At 31.0% G+C, this 24,670-nt stretch overlaps 2 protein-coding genes across 7 annotated transcripts; both read left to right on the forward strand.

Annotated features, from left to right (window-relative positions):
• Positions 1-1,811: 1,811 nt before the first annotated feature.
• On the forward strand, positions 1,812-6,929 carry LOC107936434 (putative pentatricopeptide repeat-containing protein At1g13630). 6 transcript variants are annotated; one of them, XM_016869164.2, is made up of 4 exons: positions 1,812-2,474; positions 2,832-4,954; positions 5,473-5,577; positions 6,242-6,929. In XM_016869164.2, the coding sequence occupies exons 1-2, from the start codon at positions 2,039-2,041 to the stop codon at positions 4,886-4,888; spliced, it is 2,493 nt and encodes an 830-aa protein (XP_016724653.2). In that variant the 5' UTR covers positions 1,812-2,038; the 3' UTR covers positions 4,889-4,954; positions 5,473-5,577; positions 6,242-6,929. The 6 variants fall into 6 exon arrangements, with proteins under 6 accessions (XP_016724653.2, XP_016724659.2, XP_040944544.1 ...); XM_016869170.2 differs by having other exon boundaries at positions 1,841-2,474; positions 5,445-5,577; XM_041088610.1 differs by having other exon boundaries at positions 1,841-2,474; positions 5,445-5,577; positions 6,300-6,929.
• Positions 6,930-7,801: 872 nt separating this feature from the next.
• Positions 7,802-10,712, forward strand: LOC107936456 (alpha/beta hydrolase domain-containing protein 17B). Its single transcript, XM_016869185.2, has 6 exons — positions 7,802-8,737; positions 8,862-8,898; positions 9,237-9,473; positions 9,589-9,636; positions 9,757-10,211; positions 10,305-10,712. The coding sequence occupies exons 1-6, from the start codon at positions 8,433-8,435 to the stop codon at positions 10,375-10,377; spliced, it is 1,155 nt and encodes a 384-aa protein (XP_016724674.2). The 5' UTR covers positions 7,802-8,432; the 3' UTR covers positions 10,378-10,712.
• The last annotated feature ends 13,958 nt before the right edge of the window (positions 10,713-24,670 follow it).

The following is a 24,670-nucleotide window of genomic DNA, read 5'->3' on the forward strand; positions in this document are numbered from 1 at the left end:
CCTCCCCTTAAGAACTTAGGCAGTAAACATTCTCAATAATGTTTACAATATAATTTGCACTCTCTCACAAAAAATTACTTAATGAAGTGATTTGAATGCACTCAATAAGCTCTCATACATAACGTATACAAGTCTCTCCACATATCCCAGTTGGCTTGCTAACATAAAATCTAAGTGAATACAAAGTAACTCCTTGAAAATATCTAATATAATCACACTAATCAAAGAACAACCAATTGAAGTTCTTACTTCCAAAATAGTAGCATAATATTTATCGATTTTTCACATTCCAAAGGTTAATTTGATTCACTTGAATCCAATCCAATCTCCAATAGACAAGGATTGGTTTCCATAGACAGACAAAAAGATCTTCAATTAAATAGCACATAACTAGGTCCAATGATTTTCTTCATTAAATTGTCAAACCAGATAAGACAAGTATTTAACCACTTCAATGGCAGTCTGTTGTTGACACTACCGAGTGCCATTCAGCAACTCTCAGCACAATTTTCCTCAACACTTGTGACTCTTTTGCATACCAAAATAGAAGTTGCGGTGAATAGAATATTAAAGAAAGTAGCATAGTTACAAATACCCTGAAACCTTCGATTAATTTCTCATAAATTTATTTTATCTGTACGCACGAATAGTTTGGAGGAAATGGTCGATTGCAATTAGCTTAAAGAAAATAAAATATAAGAAATGAACATTGTGACAAATTATTTGTATTACCGAAGTTCCATTAGCATCGAGTTAAAAGAGGGGAAAGCAACACCATATCAATAATTGGACATTTGCCTTCAACGGAGCATATTGTTATATAACAATTTTTCTAAAACCTAAGTTCAAACAATAAAGTAAAGAGTGATTTCTTGAATTAATTGAATTAAATACTAAAATGATTATTTGATTATAAAGAAACAGAGATTAACAATTATCAAAATCTGATGAAAGGAATATGTTGCTACAAAGGAGTTTCAAGAAGTTTTTATCGCTAAAATTGAAGGTTTTATAGAAAACTTGTTTTAGAATAGATGACACGAACAGGACGACAAAAAGAAAAGAAAAATGAAATCAATGGTTATAACTTAGAGATTTTTTTTTATTTTTTTAAAATTGAGTTTTAAAGTAAAGACCAATTTATTATTAAGGTTTAAAAGTGGTTTTGAAAAGTATTATGAAAAATTATTTTTAAAAAATTTAATAATATTTTTTATTACTATTAAAAAAATAAAACATTTAATTTAGATATGATATTATAAAATAGAATAATAATAGCAAATGAGATCCCACAAGTAGTATTTTAGTGTTTGATTCCACTAGATGATAATAAAAAAACTTCCTACAGCCAAAAAATTATTATTTTTAAAATCTATATTCTTTACAGGCTTGACCTGCTCAAGAGTTACCATGGCACAAACAAGCCATTAAGTAGACATACGAGATTCAACACTAAAAATAAATGGATTAACAATATATTCAACGTGGAGAGCTTGGAAGCATAATTATTAATGGGGTTAAAGGTGTAAATGTAATTTTAATTTTTTTAGTTTAGATTAAAATTAAGATTTGATTTGGAAAGTTAAATTTTTTTATTTGAAATCTTTAATTTAGGTTAAAAATCACTGGTAGATTTTTTTAAAAACTTTTTCATCTAATTTTCCAACGATTCAATATATTTACTAAATATTTTACTTTTACTTTTTATATTTTTAAATTATAAAGTTTTATACTTTTATTTTTAAAATTTTATAAATATGTTTTAATTTACAAAAAAATTATTAGAATTTTTTAATTTATCCTAACGAAGTGTACAAGAGTCACGCCGTTTATAATTTCCCTAGGATAGATGATGAGTCATATTCCTCGTCGGCGACTCAGCCATCCCTTCATCTCTGAGTCACTGAAATTACCGGGAAATTAACGGCTCTCTTAAGCCCTAAATCCCTAATTCAAAACAATTTGTCAATTTCTCTCCCCCTCCCCCCCCCCCCAAAAAAAAAAAAAAAGAAAGAAAACTTTAAGACTCTGGTTTTCAATGCTGAATAAATGGAAACCCTTCAGTTTCCTAGCAAAACCTCATTTTTGCTCCCTTCTTTCTTCCCTAACATTCTTCAAACCTTCAGTCTCCGTTGCCAGGCTGGTAGAAGAAGAGCCCTCTCTTTCCCACTCTCCTAAAGACCCTGTTTCCGAGATCCTTTCTGGGTTGAAAAAAATGGGCTTTAGGAGGTTTTTAGCTGGGGATTACTTTAGGAACGTTGTTTTGAGTTTGGATCAGTTACAGGTTGATAAAATTATAAATTCTCTGAGAGTTGAAAGCCCTGATTTTGCAGTAGTTTTCTTTGATTTAATGAGGAATGAGTATTGGTTTCGGCATTCGAGGTTTTCTCGGTTCGTTGTGGCCCATGTTTTGGCGGGACAGAGGCGGCACAAAGAGTTGCGGTTTGTTGTCGAACAAATGTTAAAAGAGGAAGGTACTTGTTTAGGGTATTTGTTTAATTGTTCATTTTTCTCTTTGGTGCATTTTTTGTTGGATTTTAACTTTAAATTGGGTTTTTTTGGCTTCTATACATAGTAAATTTCTTGTATTTTTCATGACATTTTCTTAGTGATATATGTTGTTGGTGGTTGCAATTGTTGGACTTGTGTCAAACTAAGCTTGCTTTGCATCAGGGTGCAATATTGTTTTAACCAGATGATTTGCCAAATGTTTTTTAGTTACAAAGTTCTTGTTTTATTTGTTTATTTATTTTTTAGTTGCATCAGGGAGTGTTCAAAAATTTGAAATGCTTATTTCTTTTTGTTTATAGATTTTGTGTGATTTCTGATAGGCTCTGGCTCTGCTCCTTCACTTTGTGAGCTCCTTTTGAATGGCTTTAGAGACTGGGACCAGAAAAGTTTAGTATGGGATATGTTGGCTTTTGTTTATTCAAGATTTGAGATGGTTCACGATGCTCTCTATGTTCTTGCGAAGATGAAGGACCTCAAATTGCGTGCTTCAATTCTGACCTATAATAGTCTTTTATACAATTTGAGGCATGCTTATATCATGTGGGACGTTTATAATGAAATCAAAGTTGCTGGAGCTACTCAGAGCAAGCAAACTAATTCTATAGTCATAGATGGCCTTTGTAGCCAATCCAAGCTACAAGATGCAGTTTCATTCCTGCGAGAGACTGAAGCAAAGGGGCTCGGTCCTTCTGTTGTTTCATTAAATACAATTATGTCAAGATATTGCAAATTAGGCTTCACTGATGTTGCAAAATCATTTTTTTGCATGATGCTTAAGTATGGACTACTTCCTGATGTGTATAGTTATAATATTCTTATTCATGGACTTTGTATAGCTGGTTCCATGGAGGAAGCATTAGAGTTCACAAGTGACATGGAGAAGCATGGTGTAGAGCCTGATATAGTGACATATAACATTCTCATGAAAGGATTCGATCTACTTGGTCAGATGGGTGGGGCTTGGATGGTCATTCAAAGAATGCTAGATAAAGGGTTGAATCCAGATGTTGTAACATATATGATGCTCATATGTGGCCACTGTCAGAATGGGAATGTCGAGGAAGGATTAAAGTTGCAGGAAGAGATGCTTTCACGTGGATTTCAGTTGAGTGCCCTCTCATACAGCGTATTGCTCAGCAGTTTGTGTAAGATCGGACAGGTTCATGAGGCCCTGGTGTTGTTTTATGAAATGGAAAATCATGGTGTGGAACCAGATCATATAACATATTCCATCCTTATTCATGGGCTCTGCAAGCAAGGAGAAGTGCAAAGCGCTCTTCTACTGTACAAAGAAATGTGCTCAAAGAGCATTCCCCCAAATTCACATTCAGCTGGGGCCATTCTATTGAGTTTATGTAAGAATGGGATGGTATTGGAGGCAAGAATGTATTTTGATTCTCTGGTAATGAATGACTCTGCCCATGATATTGTTCTCTATAATATTATGATTGATGGGTATGTGAAGCATGGCAATCTTGAGGAGGCTGTAGAGTTATATAGGCTAATAACTGAAAAAGGGATTACTCCTACTACAGTAACTTTTAATTCTCTCATTTATGGGTTCTGCAAAAGAAGAAACTTTACTGAGGCAAGAAGATTGATGGAGACTATAAGGTTGCTTGGCTTGGAACCAACTGCTGTGACATACACCACTCTTATGAATGCATATTGCAAAAATGGAAATCTGCGCTGCATGATGGAGTTGCTTCAAGAAATGCATGCAAACTGTATCAGGCCAACTCATGTTACTTACACTGTAATTATCAAAGGGCTATGCAAACAGCAGAAGTTACAAGAAGCTGTCCAATTGCTTGAGGATATGCGTATTAAGGGTCTAAACCCAGATCAAGTAACATACAATACCATCATACAATGCTTCTGCAAAGCTCGGAACATTAAAACTGCTTTTAAGTTACTTAATGAAATGTGGCTAAATAATCTTGAGCCTACACCAGTTACATATAGCATTCTTATAAATGGTCTCTGTGTATATGGTAACCTTAAGGATGCTAATAAGTTGCTGATTTCTCTTCATGAACAAAATATCAAATTGACCAGAGTTGGTTACACTCAAATAATCAAAGCACATTGTATGAAGGGTGATGTGCACTGTGCATTCACGTTTTTCCACCTAATGATGGAGATGGGCTTTGAAATTTCAATAAAAGATTATACTGCACTTATCAATAGACTGTGCAAAAGGTGTTTGATAACTGAGGCTCAACAGTTTTTCTCTATCATGTTATTTCATGGCATTTCTCCAGATCAAGAAATTTGTGAAGCTTTGCTCAATGCTTACCAGCAATGTGGTGATATCATATCTGGTTATCAAATGCTTGCATTGACAATCAAAGCTGGCTTACTTCCTCGGAGATAATGAGAAATAATGATTTTCATTGAGAAGGAACTGCCTAATTGGTGAACTGAGGTTTGTCACTTCAAGGTACATAACATTAGATCATAAATATAAGTTTCTTATGGTTTTTTACTGCAGATTCAAGTTAAATGGTCCTTATGAAACAAATTATCCTTTTCTCCCCTCTTAATATTAATAAAGGAACAATCTATGCTGTGAAAATGACAACGGTTAGGCTGATAGAAGGCTACTTAAATTATGCTTAAAGTTTTGAGGAATCGTGCTTCGAATGAAAATAATTGCTGCCCATTAAATATCAAATTCTACTAATTGCTTGGAAATTTAAAACTATTCTGCATCCTTTATTCATGAATGGTGTGGTGTTTGAAAGGATAGGCTGAGGGATACCTTATTAATTGTCATATGTATCATAAAGATTGGGGATGGTTGAATGCTTCCTATGTCCCCCCACCCCCCCGCCCAAAAAAAAAAAAAAAAAATAATAATAATAAATTTCTTAATTGAAACTATGTTAAGTCTATTGAACTATCTTCATTTAGTGAATCTATTTTGCTAGATGTTTGAAGATGTCTGCTTACTTATAGGATCAAATGAGGAATGAAAAGAAATTGGCTTGATATCAAGCTTACATCAGCAAAATTCATTTGCCCAAGTGTAATCAGCTTTTGGAGCTGCCAACTGCGTGATAGGTAAGTGCTTTTCTGCACGCTTTCTACTACGTAGGAACTGTAGTTTATTCGTAACAATAGCTTCAAAATAAATAGATAACATCTTAAGAGCCAATAAGACACACATAAAATGAAAAGAAAGGAGGAGAAAAATCTAGGCCTTGTCATTCTAAAATAAAACAAGTGGTTCTGATAAAAGCTTGAAATTATTTTGTAGCCTAAAAGAGGCTGTTCTCTCTGATTCATTAGTTCATGTTATAATTGAAAATGGAGGATGTAGAATCATGACAATAAGAAGGTTACTTCTGCATGTCTGAATGCCTACTTTGATCCACATTAATGTGTTAAGAGTTGCCATATAATACAGGATGAGTTATACTTGTCTCTCATGTAAAAGATTGCTTGTTTATTTAATGTTTGAACGAAGTGAAGGTAATGTCTCATTGGGGTTGGAAAGTTGAATATCTCCTCCAATGTAGAATAGTGTTTTGTGATTGTTGACAATATTTTAAGGCTACTTATCTATAGGGCCTAACCCATTTCCGTTTAGCTCAGAAGACTTTTTTTTGGTTTCATGATAACCACCCCCAGTTAAGGGAAGTTATGTTAAAAAGATGAAAAAGTATGATACAAAATATTTTAATCTAGGATTGCTAATTATATATATGCATATGTACACACGCAGGCAATATGCATACATGTAACTTGAATAAAGCTCCATTTCTTCTGACTTATTGCTTTAGGAAGAGGGTTGATTGAGGTCAAGAAAAGCCAGCATGTTGCCTTGGGACAGGGTATGGGAAGACCAGGATTTGGGGGGTTGGGTTTGGGCTGGCAACAGTGGAAATGGTAGTTGGTTGATATGCTCAGTGAAGAGACATATTAGGAAGATGGTTTGGGTGGAAGAAGATGAATATGTGAACTGTCTTGACAATTGAGCATTGGCAAATAGGCGGCGGAGATTGGAGGCTGGATGCCAGAGACTAAAGAGTAAAGAAACACACAGCTCTATCAAAGTGGAGGCATGTCAATGTGTTATGACTTGGTGAGTATGAAAGAATGAGAAGTATAATGGCCTGTTTCTTCTTTTAGCCACTAAGTTAGTTATTACTACTTGCTATCATATCCAGATTGGAGGGGAATGGCAGATACATATAGTAATTCCGTAAAGTAAATGCTTTGATTTCAACCAAAAATATCACTAGATTTTTGCTGCTGCCTGTAATTGATTCTTTTGTGTCGAGTGGACCATTTGGTTTCATGCAGATGGAGGACATCAATCTGGAATCTTTAATTGCAATTTGTAAACCATTGGTTTGCTTAACAAGGATGAGGCTCATTTAGACAGAGATTAATGAAGTTATTATAAGAAATCATGGTTTCTTTTGGCCCAAACCAAAACACTGTCATGATACTGAATTACTAATGATAATCTGGATTAAAAGCTTTTCCATTGCATGTTTGCATGAAGCCCTGACTTGCACCATAGAGGACCCATTGAGAAGACATCTAAACTTTGTGAGCTAAAAGACAACCAAAATCTTGCAATCGAGTGGAACTAGGAGAGAGAAGCCAAATTATTGTTGTTTTCATCATTTCATGATCCAAGGTAGAGTAGAAGCATATCGAGTGTTTTGTACAGTTAATAGGAAGATCCTGTTTGTAAAAAGCAAGCTTAACCATGGATACAAGTAAACTAAACAAAGGGTTTTGAATCCAAGTCATTCTTGTTCTCACTGAGCAACCCAAATAATCTAAAAATATGGTAGTGGGATGCTTCAAAGTCAAACAAAGATCATCAAATGTAGTTATATGAAATCATGAATGTTCCCTCTCCTTTCTCCAAAACTAGACCCACCTCATACAAATTTCTTTTTTTACATATCTTTGGTCATTAGCCCCACCACTTCATCATTCATCTACTTTTTCTGTTCATAACAATTCTAAAATCCCCCTTTTTTTTCCCACAAATTTCGAAATGCTTTTTTTCTGCCGAACCATCAGTGGATCAGTGCAACCTCCTGAATGGAATCTATTTAGGTTAAAGAATGAAAGGCCTAATTTGGACACTTTATAGCCTTAGCCCTTATATATAGGCTTTGGTAAAAAGAAATGGAAAAAAGGCTACTCTAAGCAAGCATGCTTTTTAACCAATTTGTCCATTCTGACATTGTCATTGATCTTAATGACTGAAAATAGAGAGTTCAAGTGATTGCAATAAAAATAAATGAAACTTGAATTGAGTTCAGTTTGTTTGTTTTTTCTTTTTAATTATAATTGAGCCTATTATTTCTTAAGCACTGTTCCATAAGGACAAGAAAACAGGGAAGATAGAACATGTAATACGTCTGCCACTGAATTATCACTAAACCAGCTTGGCCCACTGTATCATAGCATAGCAAGGTGTTATATAATTGGAATTCGAAATTCAAAAATAATTTTTGACCCAATTTATCTAAAAATTTACTACTAATTAATAAAAAGACAACAAAATAAAGATTGCAATATTAACTTTTTGTAATTAGAACCCATTTTTTGAGGCCGGAAATCACTCTTGATTAATAACCGACAAGAAATTCTTCACTCTTGACTTAATGCTTTCCATGTTTGCTTCCTCCCACAATCTCCCTTTCGTGCCAAAATTTTCTCCACAACCAAATCCCAGAATCTTTAATTCCTTAATCTTCACTTCTGTCTTTTATCTCTTTCACTCTCTGGTCTTTTAAACAAAACCAATCTAAAATCTAAAGCATAGTCTTAAGTCTCCAAGAGTCTTATACTATGCAAATTTTAATAAACTAGTGACACCAAGAACATTTAATCACCATCAAAGTGTGTGTGTGTGTTTTTTTTTTTTTTATGTTTGTGGATCAAAAATGGGGACTGCAACATCATCCATGGCAGCCAAGTTTGCATTTTTCCCGCCGAACCCGCCTTCCTACAACATAACTGTGGATGAAGCAAGTGGGAAAATGAGGTTCTCAGATGTTAATTACCAGAGAGATAACGTGGATGTATTGAAGCTGAGTACCAAGAGAGGGAATGAGATTGTGGCTATGTATGTGAAGAACCCATCTGCTTCACTCACAGTGCTATATTCTCATGGAAACGCTGCTGATATTGGTCAGATGTATCATATTTTCACTGAGCTCAGTGTCCACCTTAATGTTAATCTTATGGGGTCAGTTTCAATTGTATATCAAATGTTCAATCATTTTTCCTTTAGATTAACCCTGAAAAAAAAAGACCTTGAGAACATACAGAAATTGCAAATTTAGAATTTTTCTTTTTTTGTGTTGATGCAGATATGATTACTCAGGATATGGACAATCCAGTGGAAAGGTATAATCTATTCTTATATCCATTCATTTCAATGTAGGATTTTTCTGAAAAACTGAGGATCAAACCAAGATATATGAATGAACACGTGTGCTTAGTCTGATGAGATTGTGGAAAGTCAAAAGAGAGAGAGAGAGAGAGTGGAGATATGAAATAGGAACATGAAGTGAAATCCTTTTTTATTGTCAATTTATAGTCTTTATTATCATGTGACAATCTTCTCCTAGTACAGTAGCAAAATTCCATGTTAACCTTGGTGTTTTTTAGCTTCTATATTAACGGAGACTTCAGAGATACTATTCTGATGAGTGTGTGTGTATATATATATGCCACATGTTTAGCCAAGTGAGCAAGACACATACGCAGACATAGAGGCAGCTAACAAATGCTTGGAAGAGATGTATGGAATAAAACAGGAAGACACAATATTGTATGGGCAATCAGTTGGGAGTGGACCTGCTTTAGAACTAGCCATTCGGTTGCCTCACTTGAGGGCTGTAATTCTCCACAGTCCAATCTTGTCTGGCCTTCGTGTCATGTATCCAGTCAAGCGTACATTATGGTTTGACATTTATAAGGTCTGCTTTTTGCTTCCTTCAATCTCTATTCACAAACTTGGACTATACTCAAAACTTTTACTGTTTCAAGATGTGACAATGGTTCTCTTTTGTTGTTTAATTATTATTATTGCAGAACATTGATAAAATTCCTCTAGTTGACTGCCCTGTTTTGGTAATTCATGTGAGTCCTTTTTCTCCATCCGAATCGTTCATTGTTAAAATGAAATACGGTACCGAGTTTTCAATTTGATCAGTTGTTATAAGGGTACTTGGGTGGTTATTAGTTAACACTGTTTTGCAGGGAACTGAAGATGAAGTGGTGAACTTCTCTCATGGGAAGCAACTTTGGGAACTATGCAAAGAGAAGTATGAACCTTTGTGGCTCAAAGGGGGAAACCATTGTGATTTGGAACTCTACCCTGAGTACTTAAGGCACCTTAGGAAGTTCATATCGGCCATTGAGAAGCTTCAACGTCCCCGCGATGCACCGGACCTGAAACCTAAGGATCAGACAGAGCAAGCTTCGAACAATGTTACCGAGCAAAGCAAGGAGAAATCCAGGCCAAGCATTGACTATAGAGAAAAGGGTAGGCCAAGTTTTGGGCATAGAGAAAAATCCAGGCTAAGCACAGACAGTAGAGACAAAGCAAGAGCCAGCATTGACAAAAGAGAGAAATCAAGAAAGAGCATTGATCGCAGTTTCAAAGCTAGGAACAGCACTGATCATTCAGAGAGAGCAAGAAACAGTTTTGACCGGTTAGATATACAATATACATAAATACATGTACATGCATATATGAACCCTTCTTTGCATTATTTTGATGCGTGTTTAACTTCTTGTAATGGCAGGCTGGGAGATATGGTACGATCTGTTGGATTGTGCAATGTTGATTGTTTGAAGCAGACAGCAGCTGAGGTTTGAGTTACAAGGAATTAATCGTCAGTGCCATTTCTCATACATGTGCATGAACATCCTCCTTAGACTGGGTTCCTTTTCTTGTTATCCTGTGGTTAATTAATTTCTTTTTTCGGATTTAATTCAAAATAAGAAGAATGTAATTGAAGATGGTAGTTTTTATGCATTATGAAGTTTGTAATCAGCAAGTGAGCGTCGAGATTTTTCTTAATTTGCTACTTATCTTCAAACAAATTGCTTAATTTGTACAGTGTTGTGTGATTCTGTCATAATTTATTATATTGGTAATGACATCATCAAATTCCGATGATGTGAAATGCAAGTGTTCGACATTTTCATTTCATCCAATATTGTGGTTTTCTTCTTTTGATGTTAAAAGGAAGGTCAAATTTTATAGAATTTAATTTTTTTTGGTGGATTTAATGATACTAAAATAATCAGTTTTGTACGAATTAATTGCATATATAAATAAAATTTAATATAAATATAACATTTATAGTACTAAATATGTAAATGAAATTAAGTAATTTAATTGTCATCGACATTTTAAATTAATTATTCTATTTATAGGAATAAAATATTCCAAAACTTATATTATTTTTTTTAAAATGTCAAAAAAATAATAATGTGATTTTAAATAGTTTAGATTAGATTTTGGGTAGATTAAGATAATTAGGAGTTTAAAATAAATTAGGATCATTAGAGTTTTAATTTAGATAAGATAATTACAAATTTAATTAATAGGTTAGATAAATTTTAATTAAGATAATTGGGGTTTTAAATTAAATTAGGATAATTAGAGTTCTAATTTATTTAATATAATTAATAATTTAAATTAATATATTAGATAATATTTTAGATTTAAATTAAGATATTTAGGAGTTTAAATTAAACTAGGATAATTAGATTTTTAATTTAGATGTGATAATTAGGAATTTAATTAATAGGTTGGATAATAATTTAGATCTGGAAAAATATTTGAGAGACAGTCATCGGAGGTTTTAGACTCCACAAGCAGAGTTAAGGAATTGACAAGTGTCAAAATATTTAAATATATATATTTTTTTAAAAAGACACATGTCAATTTTTTAAGGTTGTTTGTGGAATAAGAAAATTACACTACTAATGTACTAAGTACTCATCCTTTAGATTTTACATAATTAGGAGTTTAAATTAAACTAGAAACTCTATCACACACGCGTGTGTGTGAAACCATGTATTTAGAATACAGTTTTGTGTTTAAAAATAACATACAATAAATAATGAAATGTATGATTTGAAATTAATTAATAATAATAACACATTAAATATGTATTCTATTAAAATAAAAATAAATTAGATTAAAGTGTAAGTAAAATAAAATTTAAATGCATGAATAAATCAGATTAAGATTACTAAATGAATGCAATTATTTATCATAGCGTTGTCATCAATCTTAAGTTGACATAAAGTTAATTTGTGACACTATCTTAATCAACAACATTAGTCATACTAGAAATTCTATCACAAGCGCATGTGTATGAAAACCACATATTGAGGACACATAGGGGTGTTTAAATATGACATATAATAAATAGTGAAATGTATGGTTTGATATTAATTAATAATGACACATTAAATACATATGATATTAAAATGAAAAAAATATATTAAATTGTGAGTAAAATAAAATTTAAACATGTAAATACATCATATTAAGAATACTAAATGTACTACAATTGTTATCCTGGTGTTGTCATCCTATCACACGTATATGTATGTGGAAACCACAAATTTGGAACATAAATGTGTGTTTAAAAATAAACATATAATAGATAATGAAACGTATGGTTTGAAACTAATTGACAATAATAACACATGAAATATGTATGATATTATTAATACTTACAATTAATGGAGGTAATAAAGTATGCAAAATAAAATTAAAATGTTATAGAAAATCAAAATAAAATTTTAGCTAAGTGGTAGATTGAAGGTTTTACTAATGTAATTTATGTGTGATTGAATATCAATATATCCATATTTTTATTGGTTTTTTAAATAAAAAAACTAAAATACCCTCAAATAATATAACTTATTTTAATTACAGAAAGACATTTTCATAATTTTCCTAACCGAGTTGGTTTTCAGTTGACTCGTGACATCAACAAAATTGAAAAAAAAAATAACAATGTCAACCATTGGACTTGATTTTCAAATCTGAAAAGTAAATGGACTAAATTCTTGAAAATAAAAGCATAGAGACTAAATTGCAAATTTGTGAAGAATACATAAACTTATGACATATTTTAACATTTATAATACAAAACATTTATTATTAATATATTTATAATTGTAATAAATATGTATTATTAAAATATTAATATTGAATCTTTTCAATAATATATGAATAATATTATTTAAAATTATAATTTTTAAAAATTATTATTAAAATAAAATTAAAATATTAAATAATTTATTAAAATAATAAATTATGTTAATAATTTATTATATGATTAAATATAAATAATTAAATATGTATGTTTAATAATATTGAAAAATGTAATATTTTATATTAATAATTTTAAATATTTTTAAAAATAAAACTTATTATCAATATAATAATATTATGTTTGATTTAAGTTAATTTTCATATAAAAATAAAATTAGCTATAGATGAGATTTTTTTTCTAGAAAATGACTTACGTTTTTCAAAATAGCAAGTCATTTTACAGGAAAAAAAAAGAGCTTATTTTATGTTTTGTAAGTCATTCTCCGTTGACTAAGTTGTTTTCTTTGAAACAAATATAGGAAAATGTAGAAAACATTTTCTGTAAAACCTTCTACATGTAAATAAACGAACCCTAAATAATAATATAGATATATACAATTGATGGAGCTAATAAAGTGTACTTAATAACATTAAAATGTATAACAATATTAAAATAAAGCTTTAGCTAGGTGGTAGATTAAAGGTTTTACTAATATAATTAACATGAGTTCGAATATCATCATATGCATATTTTTATTACTTTTTAAATAAAAATGTTAACCGTACTCTTGAATAATATAACTTGTTTTAATTACAAAAAATGTATTTCCATAATTTCCCTAACTGAGTTGGTGCCTAATTGACTCATGAGATCAACTCAGGCAAGAGCTTAAATTGTAGTATAGATACAATTCATAGAGGTAATAAAGTATGCATAATACAATTAAAATATAAATATTATACTAAAATAAAACTTTGGTTTAGTGATATTATTAATATTTTATTGATTTAAAAAACACGGGTTCAAGTCCCACCATATGTAAATTTTTTATTGGCTTTTTTTTAATAAAATTTCTAAAATACCCTCCAATAATATAACTTGATTTAATCACGAAAGGATATTTCTATAATTTTCTTAACCAATTTAGTGCTCGATTGACTCACAACATCAACTCAGTCAAGGGCTTAAATAATAGTATAGATACTATAAATTTTATCATACATATATGCACGTGAAAACTACATATTTAGAATACAGATGTGTGCTTAAAAATAACATACAAATAAATAATGAAATGTATGGTTCTAATAAATAATAACATGTGAAATATGTACGATATTAAAATAAAAAAATTAGATTAAATTTTAAGTAAAATGAAATTTAAACACATAAATACATGATATGAAGAATACTAAATGAATACAATTGTTTATCATTATGGTATCAATCCTAAGTTGGGGTGTCGAGTTAATTTGTGACATCGGCTCAATTAACAATATTATTAATACTAGAAATTTTATCACAAGTGTATGCGTGTGGAAATTGTTGGAATATTTTCAAATATTTATAGTGTTCCAATAACTATAAATGAATGGGTGTAATTAATCAAAAGAGTATATTATTTGATTTTTTTTAAAAAAATTATAAACATTTAAATAATATTATTTGAATAGTTATAATATTAAATGAATAATTATGTGTTTATTTTAAAGACATTATTATTCAGAAAGACACCTATTGATGAAAGATGTCTCTATGAAGAGACATGAAAATTCCTATAAATAGGAATGAGATTTTATTTGGAAAACACACCAACAAATTCTAATACTCTTTCTTTCCTTCATTTTCTAATATTATTAGATTATTCTATAAAGTATTACTGCAGAAATCCTTTGTAGAAATTGAGTTTTTGTTATGCATTGCTCAATGCGTAATGGACTATTCTCGTCGGTGCAAAACGCAAATAGTCATTGGCTTCATTGTATCCTCGAGGTTAATTTTCTTGGAACTCATTTGCACACTGAAGATAGGTGGGGGCGAATATAACCTTATAGATAGTGGCTTGATACACGCCTAGGAGCCTTGTCCTATTTTTTTCTGTTCAAGTTTCGTTCGTGTGTTCGAGATTTTCCTCATCGGAGATTTGAACTAACAATTTTAAGGTTATAATATTCATAATGACTACCACAACACATGAAAGTGGAACACTAAGGGAGTTAGCTTCCAACTTTGTCAAACTTGATTGGTTTGATGGTGGCAATTTTCGACGATGGCAGAAAAAGATGCACTTCTTATTATCAACTTTGAAGATTGCTTATGTTTTGGATACTCCAAGACCTGAAGAGAATGAAAATGAATCTATTGCTGCAACCCGAGAAAGACAAAAATGGGACAATGCTGATTACATGTGCATGGGCCACATATTGAATGGTTTATCTAATGGTTTGTTTGACACCTACCAAAACGAGGTCACCGCTAAAGAATTATGCGACAAATTGGAGACAAGATACATGACCGAAGATGTTATAAGTAAGAAATTTCTTATCAGTCGTTTCAATAATTATCAAATGGTTGATGGTCGTTCTGTTATGGAACAATTCCGTGATATTGAAAAGATGTTGAATCAATTCAAGCAATATGATATGAAAATGGATGAAATGATTGTTGTATACAAACTTTCTCCATCTTGGAAAGACTTTAAAAGAAGTCTAAAACATAAAAAAGAGAAAATATCTCTTGAGACTTTGGCAACTCATCTTCATATTGAACAAGAATATCGAAAACAAGATCAGAACCTAAATTTTGAAAATGTAAAAATGCATGTTACGGAGAAAGTGCAGACTACTAAACCACTCAAGAGAAAGTTCAAACAGACTGATAAAGCACCTAAGTTCAAAAAGAAATAAAAGGGCTCATGCTATCATTGTGGAAAGTCAGGACATTTCAAGAATGAATGTTGATTTTTAAAGAAGAAATCATCTTCTAAGGCTGATAATAACGAAAAGTTCGTTGCAATCATATCTGAAATTAATATGGCACAAAATGATAATACATGGTGGATTGATACCGAAGCAACTAGACATGTGTGCAAAGACAAAAGCATGTTCAAAAAGTTCACACAATGTGAAAATGACAATGTCTTGTACATGAGAAATTCTTCCACCGCAGCAATCAAAGGCAAAGGGTTTGTTGAACTACAATTCACTTCTGGAAAGGTTTTAACCTTAAATGATGTATATTATGTACCAGAAGTTAGGACGAATTTAGTGTCCGGAAGTCTGTTGAATAAGTTTGGTTTCAAACTTGTTTTTGAGGTAGATAAGCTTATTTTGTCTAGGGGAGGAATTTTTGTAGGGAAAGGGTATATGTATGAGAGTATGTTCAAACTCAATATTATTAATAAGAATAAAAATACTATTTCTACTTATATGGTTGAATCTTTTTATTTGTGGCATTATAGATTAGGTCATTTGAATTATAGAAAATTGAATGACATGTATAAGTTAGATTTAATTCCTATTTTTAATAATAATATTAAAAAATACAATACATGTATGTTGACTAAAATTACAAAAAACCCATTCCCTAAGGTTAAAAGGAAAACAAAATTGCTTGATTTGATACATAGTGATTTATGTGACATGCATAATACTCCTACATTAGGTGGAAAAAAATATTTTGTTACTTTTATTAATGATTGTTCTAGATATTGTTATGTATATTTATTGCATTCAAAAGATGAAGCACTTGATAAATTTAAAGTTTATACATCTGAAGTTGAACTTCAGTGTGAATCATTTATCAAGTGCTTAAGATTGGATAGAGGTGGAGAATACTATAATCCAAGTTATTTTGAATCCACTGGAATTGTCCATCAAGTTTCAGCCCCTTACACACCACAATAAAATGATGTAGCTGAAAGAAAAAATAAAGTCATGACTGAAATGATAAATTCATCAATGTTATCATATTCAGGTCTTGGACAAGGTTTTTAGGGAGAAGCTGTTCTAACAGCTTGTCATATATTGAATATAGTTCCTAATAATGAAACTAAAATAACCCCCTATGAACAATGGAAGAAAAGGAAACCAAACCTTAACTATTTGAAGGTTTGGGGTTGTAGAGCTATTGTCAAAGTTCCAACACCTAAACGTAAACAATTAGGTGAAAGAGGAATTGAATGCATATTTATAGATTATGCACATAATAGCAAGGCATATATGTTCATGCTAATTGAACCAAATGATTCAATTTCAATTAATACTGTTATTGAATCAAGAGATGCTATTTTTGATGAAAATAGATTTAATTCTATATCAAGACAAGTACAACCACAACAATTGATTCATTCTTCAAATGAGAATGAGATTCCATTGGAACAAATTGATAATAATGATGAATCTCGTCAAGAATTAAGAAGAAGTAAGAGGACTAAAAAGGTCAAAGATTTTAGACCAGCTTTCATTATGTTTCTTGTAGAAGGAAAAGGTGAAAGTATATGCAATAAGTTACATTATTGTTATAATATGAAGTTTGATCCTATTACATTTGAAGAGGCAATGAAATCTCAAGACTCTGCTTTTTAGAAAGAAGCAATAAATGATGAAATGGATTCAATAATGGAAAATCAAACTTGGATCTTAGTTGATCTTCGACCAGGTTCCAAACCAATAGGTTGTAAATGGATCTTCAAAAACAAAATGAAGGTCGATGGAACCATTGATAAATTTAAAGCAAGGTTGGTAGCCAAAGGTTTTACACAAAAACAATGTATTGATTACTTTGATACCTATGCTCCAGTAGCAAGAATTGCTACAATTAGACTATTAATATCACTTACCTCTTTATATAATTTGGTTGTTCACCAAATGGATGTTAAAATTGCATTTTTAAATGGTGAATTAGAAGAGGAAGTGTATATGGAGCAACCGAAAGGATTTGTTGTTCCAGGACAAGAGCATAAGGTATGTAAGTTTGTTAAATCTTTATATGGGCTTAAACAAGCACCAAAAAAATGGCACCAAAAGTTTGACAAGGTTGTTTTAGCTAACGGCTATAAAATAAATGAATCCGATAAGTGCATATATATCAAATTTGAAAATGGAAAAGGTGTCATAATTTTCTTATATATAGATGACATGCTCATTTTTGGCACGAATTTGGAACAAATAGAAACACAAAGAAATTCTTGTTAAATAACTTTGCTATGAAGGATATGGGTGTAGCAGATGTTATTCTTAAGATTAAAATAACCCGAGATGAAAACACTATAGCTTTATCATAATCACATTACATTGAAAATGTGCTTAAAAAGTTTGATCTTTTCAATTGTATACCAGTATCTACACCCATGGATCCTCAAATAAAATTAGTATCTAATGCTGGTAGGAAAATTGATCAATTGAAATATGCAAGTCTAATTGGTTGTCTTATGTACATAATGACTTGTACAAGACTAGATATTACACTTGCTATTGGAAAATGAGTAGGTACACAAGTATTCCAACTAGTTTGCATTGGCAAGCTTTGAATAGAGTACTTAGGTACTTAAAGAAAACTATTAACTATGAATTGTGTTATAATGGATATCCTCCAGTTTTAGAAGGGTATTCGTATGCTAGTTGGATTACAAGTTTGGAAGATCATGCATCTATTAGTGGATGGATCTTCATTCTTAATGGAAGAGCTATTTCTTGGGGTTCCAAGAAACAAACATGTATTACTGATTCCACCATGGCAGCAGAATTTATTGCATTCGCCGCTACATCTAAAGAAGCAGAATGGTTAAAAAATTTGCTTTATGATGTACTTTTATGGCCTAAGCCAATTTCACCTATTTCTATCCGTTGTGATAGTGAGGCTACTCTAGCAAAGGCTTATAGCCAAGTATATAATGGAAAGTCTAGACACATTGGATTAAGACATAGTTATGTCCAACAATTAATCTCTGATGGAGTGATCACTATTAATTATGTGAGGTCAAGTGAAAATTTGGTAGATCCTTTGACAAAAAGTCTTGCTAGAGATGTAGTAAAAAGGACCTCAAAAGGGATGAGACTCAAGACTGTTAATTAGAGTCACCCATGATGGAAACTTGACACAACGCTTGGTATAACGTCAAGTCTTGAGTTTAATAAGACAAAGTACATCATTAGTATGTGACCGTTAGCACTATAAATAAATCCATCCTAAGATTAAAGTGCTAGGTACCCGTAATGATAAGGGAAGGATGAGTAATGTACTCTTAATGGACCCATAACATAAATATGTCAGAGTGTTATAATTACGAGAACACTCTTGATGGGATCTACCTATGTGAGTGGAAGTGTGGCCATTTTTAAGAGCTCAAGGGCTTGGCTCTGACAACACTCATGAAAAGAGGACACAGACACATGACTAGAATAGTGTCCCTAGATACTATGCACTGACCGATGTTGAAATCATTATGTGAGATGTGTTCGGTTAATCAAATGGAATAGTTGGTTCAAAGCTTAGTCTACCATGCAATTTTGATTAACTTTAACATATATTCACTAAGTGAAGGTTCAATCGTAAGATACCTTCATTTATGCAAATTGATTTCCAAGAATATCAAAATCTAAAATATTTTGAAAATGGGGAAGATTGTTGGAACATTTATAGTGTTCCAATAACTATAAATGAATGAGTGTAATTAATCAAAAGATTATATTATTTGATTTTTTTGAAAAAAAAATATAAATATTTAAATAATATTATTTGAACAGTTATAATATTAAATGAATAATTATGTGTTTATTTTAAATACATTATTATTCAGAAAGACACCTATTGATGAAAGATGTCTCTATGAAGAGACATGAAAATTCCTATAAATAGGAATGAGATTTCCTTTGGAAAACACACCAACAAATTCTAATATTCTTTCTTTCCTTCATTTTCTAATTTTATTAGATTATTCTATAAAGTATTACTGCAGAAATCCTTTGTAGAAATTGAGTTTTTGTTATACATTGCTCAGTGCGTAGTGGACTATTCTTGTCAGTGCAAAACACAAATAGTCATTGGCTTCATTGTATCCTCGAGGTTAATTTTCTTGGAACTCATTTGCACACCGAAGATAGGTGGGGGTGAATATAACCTTAAAGATAGTGGCTTGATACACGTCTAGAAGCCTTGTCCTATTTTTTTCTGTTCGAGTTTCGTTCGTGTGTTCGAGATTTTCCTCACCGGAGATTTGAACTAACAGAAATCACATATTTAGAACATAATTAAAAATTAGAGTTGTAATTTAATTAAAATAATTAAAATTTTAAATTAATAGATTAGATAATAATCTAGATTCAATTCACGTTGGCTGAGTTGCCTAAATTGGATCATAAGTTTCTTGGGTTTCTTCTAAATCAAACAACTTTTAATATTTAATAAAATGAAATAACAATTGGTGAGCAGTTGCAGATATTGTGCCGTGTAATCTATTAGATACTAAGATCATATCAAACAGAAAATATAGATAATGTATTTGCAGAGTAGAATTTGTAGCTGATTAGGGAAGGCAGCATATCAAACTAACTCTATTTGGTTCACAAAGTGTAAACATTGCAACTCAAATAATCACGTCCCTATAAATACTAAGTTAGACATTAAATTATCCAAATATATATATATATAGACATCAAGACTGAAAATATATTTATAATCTATCTATAATATATTTATATTCTATTTAAAAATATGAGATTGGAGAAATTTTTGAATCGATGATAATACATTGTATCATTCACTATATTACTAAGTTGACATTCTTTCTTTTTTTTTTACAATAATAGAGTTTTATGCCAATTCTTTTACTCATTGATTGTATTATGTTCATTTTACACGAGTGATTACATAACTTCCCTTATTAGGGGCTTATGAATGTATTATTCATATTCATTTCACTTGTTAATCACACGACATTTTAAGTATATTCTTGTTTCACTAATTCACTTATTATTTGGATCAATAATATCTCTTAAAATCTTTTTTAATTGATCTTTTACTTCTTCCACTTATTGAAAGATATACAATTTTCAATTTTTCGTACAAGATGTTGCCAAGAACTTTATCCGCATATCCAATGAGAAAATTCAATTTTTAGGGAATTAAATTTTTGGGATTGTTGTGAAGTTAGTAGGAACATATTAAAGTATTTTTAAAGTTTCGGGCTTAATTACGTAAATATATGAGTTGAGGGATAATTTTACCATGAAAGGTATTTTAGTCAATTGATGCATAATTGTGATTAAATGTTAAATTTGATAAGTATGTACGGTGATGGGATGCTTTTAGAATATTATAACTCAATTTTTGCCTTAAAAATAAATTATGGTCACATGACTTGATATTTTTGACCTTTTGAGTAATAATAATAATATAAAAATGATAAAAAAACTCGGAGGGGGGGAGAACCCCATTCTCATCACTTACCAGCTGGTCACTTAGAAAGGGAAGAAGAAGCACTCTTGTCTCTTCTTTTGCCATTTCCCTTCCATTATCTCTTCAATCCACCATCAATTTATTTGAGCATCATATTTGAGCATTTTTGTTCACTATTTTCACATCATTTTCATCAACCATACTTAGGTTCTATGGTTTCATTAGAGAAAATTTGGTTAGAGTGAGAAAGTGAAGATCGAGGTGAGTTCTCATAATTTTACATCTATAACAACTCGGTTTCTAATGGTACCAGAAATTGTGGTTTCAAGATTCCTTTTTTGTAAATCGAGTGCTTAAATATTAAATAAATATATTTACAAAGTTATTATATAGGTTAATTGAAATTTGGATAGTTAATTTAGCCGATATTATGATTAATTAAGGCTTAGAGATTAAATTGTAAAGTCTAACCGCTATAGATTTTTAATTAGTAACTGATTTGGGGACTTAAATTGTAATAAACCAAAAATCCAAAATAACAATTAGACCATACTTAATTAAGACTTAGTGGACGGTATGATGCTATTAAATTAAATAAGTGAAATTAAGATTAATTATAAGTAAAATATAATTAACCAAATTAATAAAACAATAACCCATGTATAAAAGGTGATTTTGATGGAAAGAAAGAGAAAACAAATTACTTCCTTCTCCACCTAAACCAATCACCATTGTTGAACCAAATAAACCTTTCATTTTTGAAGCATTCGACCATAAATTGGTAAGTCCATTTAGGTCATTTTCTTGTATTTTTTTTATAGATTTGATGTCACAAAAGCTTGATTTAGTTAGCCCATAGACCAATTTGTGAAAATTTTAAAGTTTTAGAAAGTTCTCATTGTTGAAAATTGAATTATTTAGGTGTCAAATTGTTAGAAATTAAGCCTAATATGTGAAAAGGACTAAATTGTAAAGCCTAGTTGTTAATTTCGTACATTGGGGACCAAATTGAATAAAATGAAAAATTGTCAAGAATTGTTGGTGTGGTTAGAAAATAGAGGGTCCCTAATGAGTTTTGATGAAATTAGATTTTAATTTGAGGCCCTGCATCAGAAGTTATGCTTGTTCGGTTTTAGGGACTAAAATTGGATAATTTGTAAAATATGTGAGATTTAGTATTTAATTATGATTTAGTTGAAATTTTCTATTGTATTATTATTTTATTATTACTCATAGCTAAAGACAACACAAGACCATTGAGAGGGCGGGAAAGGCGAGAGCCGACGTTGAGTGACGCAAGCTTTCGGTTTGTATCTCTATGGTTCGAGATCAATCTATTTACTGTATATTCATCACATTTTGCATGATATAATGTTGAGGTGAGTTGTTAATGGTTATCGAGTTGAAATGCTATTGTTGAAATTAGTATGAAATTGAGTTGAATTATGTTATATTATATGACGAATTGATAAATTGATGATGAATTGAGAATGATGGGATTTGAATTGACCTATGTGATGAAATTGGAAATTGGTTACTCTATTAACTCTACAAGTTATACTTCGATTTAGCTGATGATGCACTTATGTGCCAGTATAATTGCTTCGATATATCCGATGATGCACTTACGTGCTAGAATGATTGCTCTAGTTTATTTGATGATGCACCTCGTGTGTCAGTATAATTACTTCGGCTTGCCCGATGTTGCACATGTGTTTTAGTAACTTTTCTTAGGTATATCTAATGATGCAATACGGTGCTAGATTGAGATGTAGTTTGTCTATTTTGTGTATCAATCTTGAAATTCAAGTTAGGTTAATAAGGAATATAAATTGTGAATTGGTTGATTGGTATTTGAAAAAAAATGATCAAACGCTATGAAATTTAATCATAGGTATTTATAAATGATATTCAATTATCTTTAGCACATGAAAGACCATGCAAACTAATTAACGAGCCTAAGGATCGATGTGGTAAGATCAGGAATGATTGATTCGATTCAGAACTGAAATGTGAATTTAATGGAATGTGTTAAATTGAATAAGTATATGAATATTAATGATGCTAGTATGGTATGGTAAACTAGCTTATTTTTGAAGTAATATCTAATTGATTCATTTGGGTGCACTTGTGGCATATATATATATGTATGTTGATTTGTGATTAAAGGTTAGCATGGTTTATGTATAAATTTATTATTAATGGTAATTGAGTTGGATGTATATATATGTGATATAATCTTATAATGTTTTGACTTGAATCATGGAAATACTACTGAGTTTTATCACTAAATGTACGTTTTACTTTTCGTACGTAGGTTATATACATATTGAGGTCCTGAGCATCGAGTCCAGCATCCAGATAAATATCTCTAACCGCCTCTCAGCGCTCGACACGCGAATGTTGGAACCGAGAGAAACCAAAACGAATACAAAAATAATCAATTAAATATGAAGTCTGGTGTCTGCAAGTGTGATAGGTTAGTTATAATAAATATGTACAACTGGGTACATGAGTACTCCAAGGATCGAACCCAAAGAAGTTGACGATTAAAGTGAATTCTAACGACAAACATACAATTAAAGATTCTAAACAACTACTCGTTATATGCTATAGTATGACAAGCCATTCAAGAGTTTGATTGTATAAACTAACTAGCTAAAATTTGGAAAAGACTAAATTGTAAAGAAAATAAACTACACAACTATCAAATACGAGTAAATACGATAACATTGAGCGGTTGGTTGATTTCTATGTGGTTGGTTAACTTTCGATTTGGGAATCTAAATTGCTATTAATCTTAAATTGACTCCATTTTACCTCTCGACCTCAACTTTACCAAGTTAGACAAATTAGTCTGATTTATCTCTCGACCTTACTGACTAACGCGGGAATAATCAAATTGGTGCCTAATAATATCTTCTCTAGGTCTCACTTGTCTTGATTTTCCCTTAGATACGTCAATCATAAGTTTTTAAGTCTATTCGATTTATTCCAATTTTGCAATTTAGTCCCCGAATCCAAAATCAATTACCCAACATTTTCATCAACCAACCCTTAAATATTTAGCCACTCACACCATTTTTAAGCTAACAAACAACAAAAAAGAAAACATGAAATCCATTGGCATAAAACTAAAACAAAAAGAGGAAAAATGTGATTTATACTTGGCAAGATTTAAAATAAAAGCAACTAGCAACAAAGTAAATGAGAAAGAACAACAAAGATGAGATTTTTAATGGATAAAAAGAAAGCAAATTGAAGTAGCATTAAACTAGAGATTAAAGTGTGATTACAACAAATTTTAAAATACTAAACATGCAAATAAACCTTAGTTATAGTAAAAACTAACTTAAATAACTAAGAAAATGCCAGGAAAATAAGGAAGTTGCAGAAAAATTAAATCCTACAGTTATGGAGAAGAAACTACCCTAAATCTAAACTAAAATATAAAGATAACCTAAAACTAAAAGCTCCCTCTACACTACTCTACACTTGTTCTTAGCCAGAACCAAAAGTGGCTTTTAATGTCTTATTACAACCCAAAATTTTAGACAAAATTGCCCTTAGACATCTAATTTTGGTTGGCGGACATGATGGACAAGGATTGCCCCTGTACTTATTTTTTGTTTGCCTCGTCAGGGATATCG

The sequence above is a fragment of the Gossypium hirsutum genome, chromosome D02, assembly GCF_007990345.1.
Source record: "Gossypium hirsutum isolate 1008001.06 chromosome D02, Gossypium_hirsutum_v2.1, whole genome shotgun sequence".
NCBI lineage: Eukaryota > Viridiplantae > Streptophyta > Magnoliopsida > Malvales > Malvaceae > Gossypium > Gossypium hirsutum.

Bases quoted from the DNA above. Each gene is read 5' to 3' on its own strand.
- LOC107936434 (XM_016869164.2), top strand. From the start codon at position 2,039: ATGCTGAATAAATGGAAACCCTTCAGTTTCCTAGCAAAACCTCATTTT. The intron at 2,475-2,831 runs GTACTTGTTTAG...GATTTCTGATAG, and splicing joins ACAAATGTTAAAAGAGGAAG to GCTCTGGCTCTGCTCCTTCA.
- LOC107936456 (XM_016869185.2), top strand. From the start codon at position 8,433: ATGGGGACTGCAACATCATCCATGGCAGCCAAGTTTGCATTTTTCCCG. The intron at 8,899-9,236 runs GTATAATCTATT...CCACATGTTTAG, and splicing joins ATGGACAATCCAGTGGAAAG to CCAAGTGAGCAAGACACATA. The intron at 9,474-9,588 runs GTCTGCTTTTTG...TTATTATTGCAG, and splicing joins TATGGTTTGACATTTATAAG to AACATTGATAAAATTCCTCT.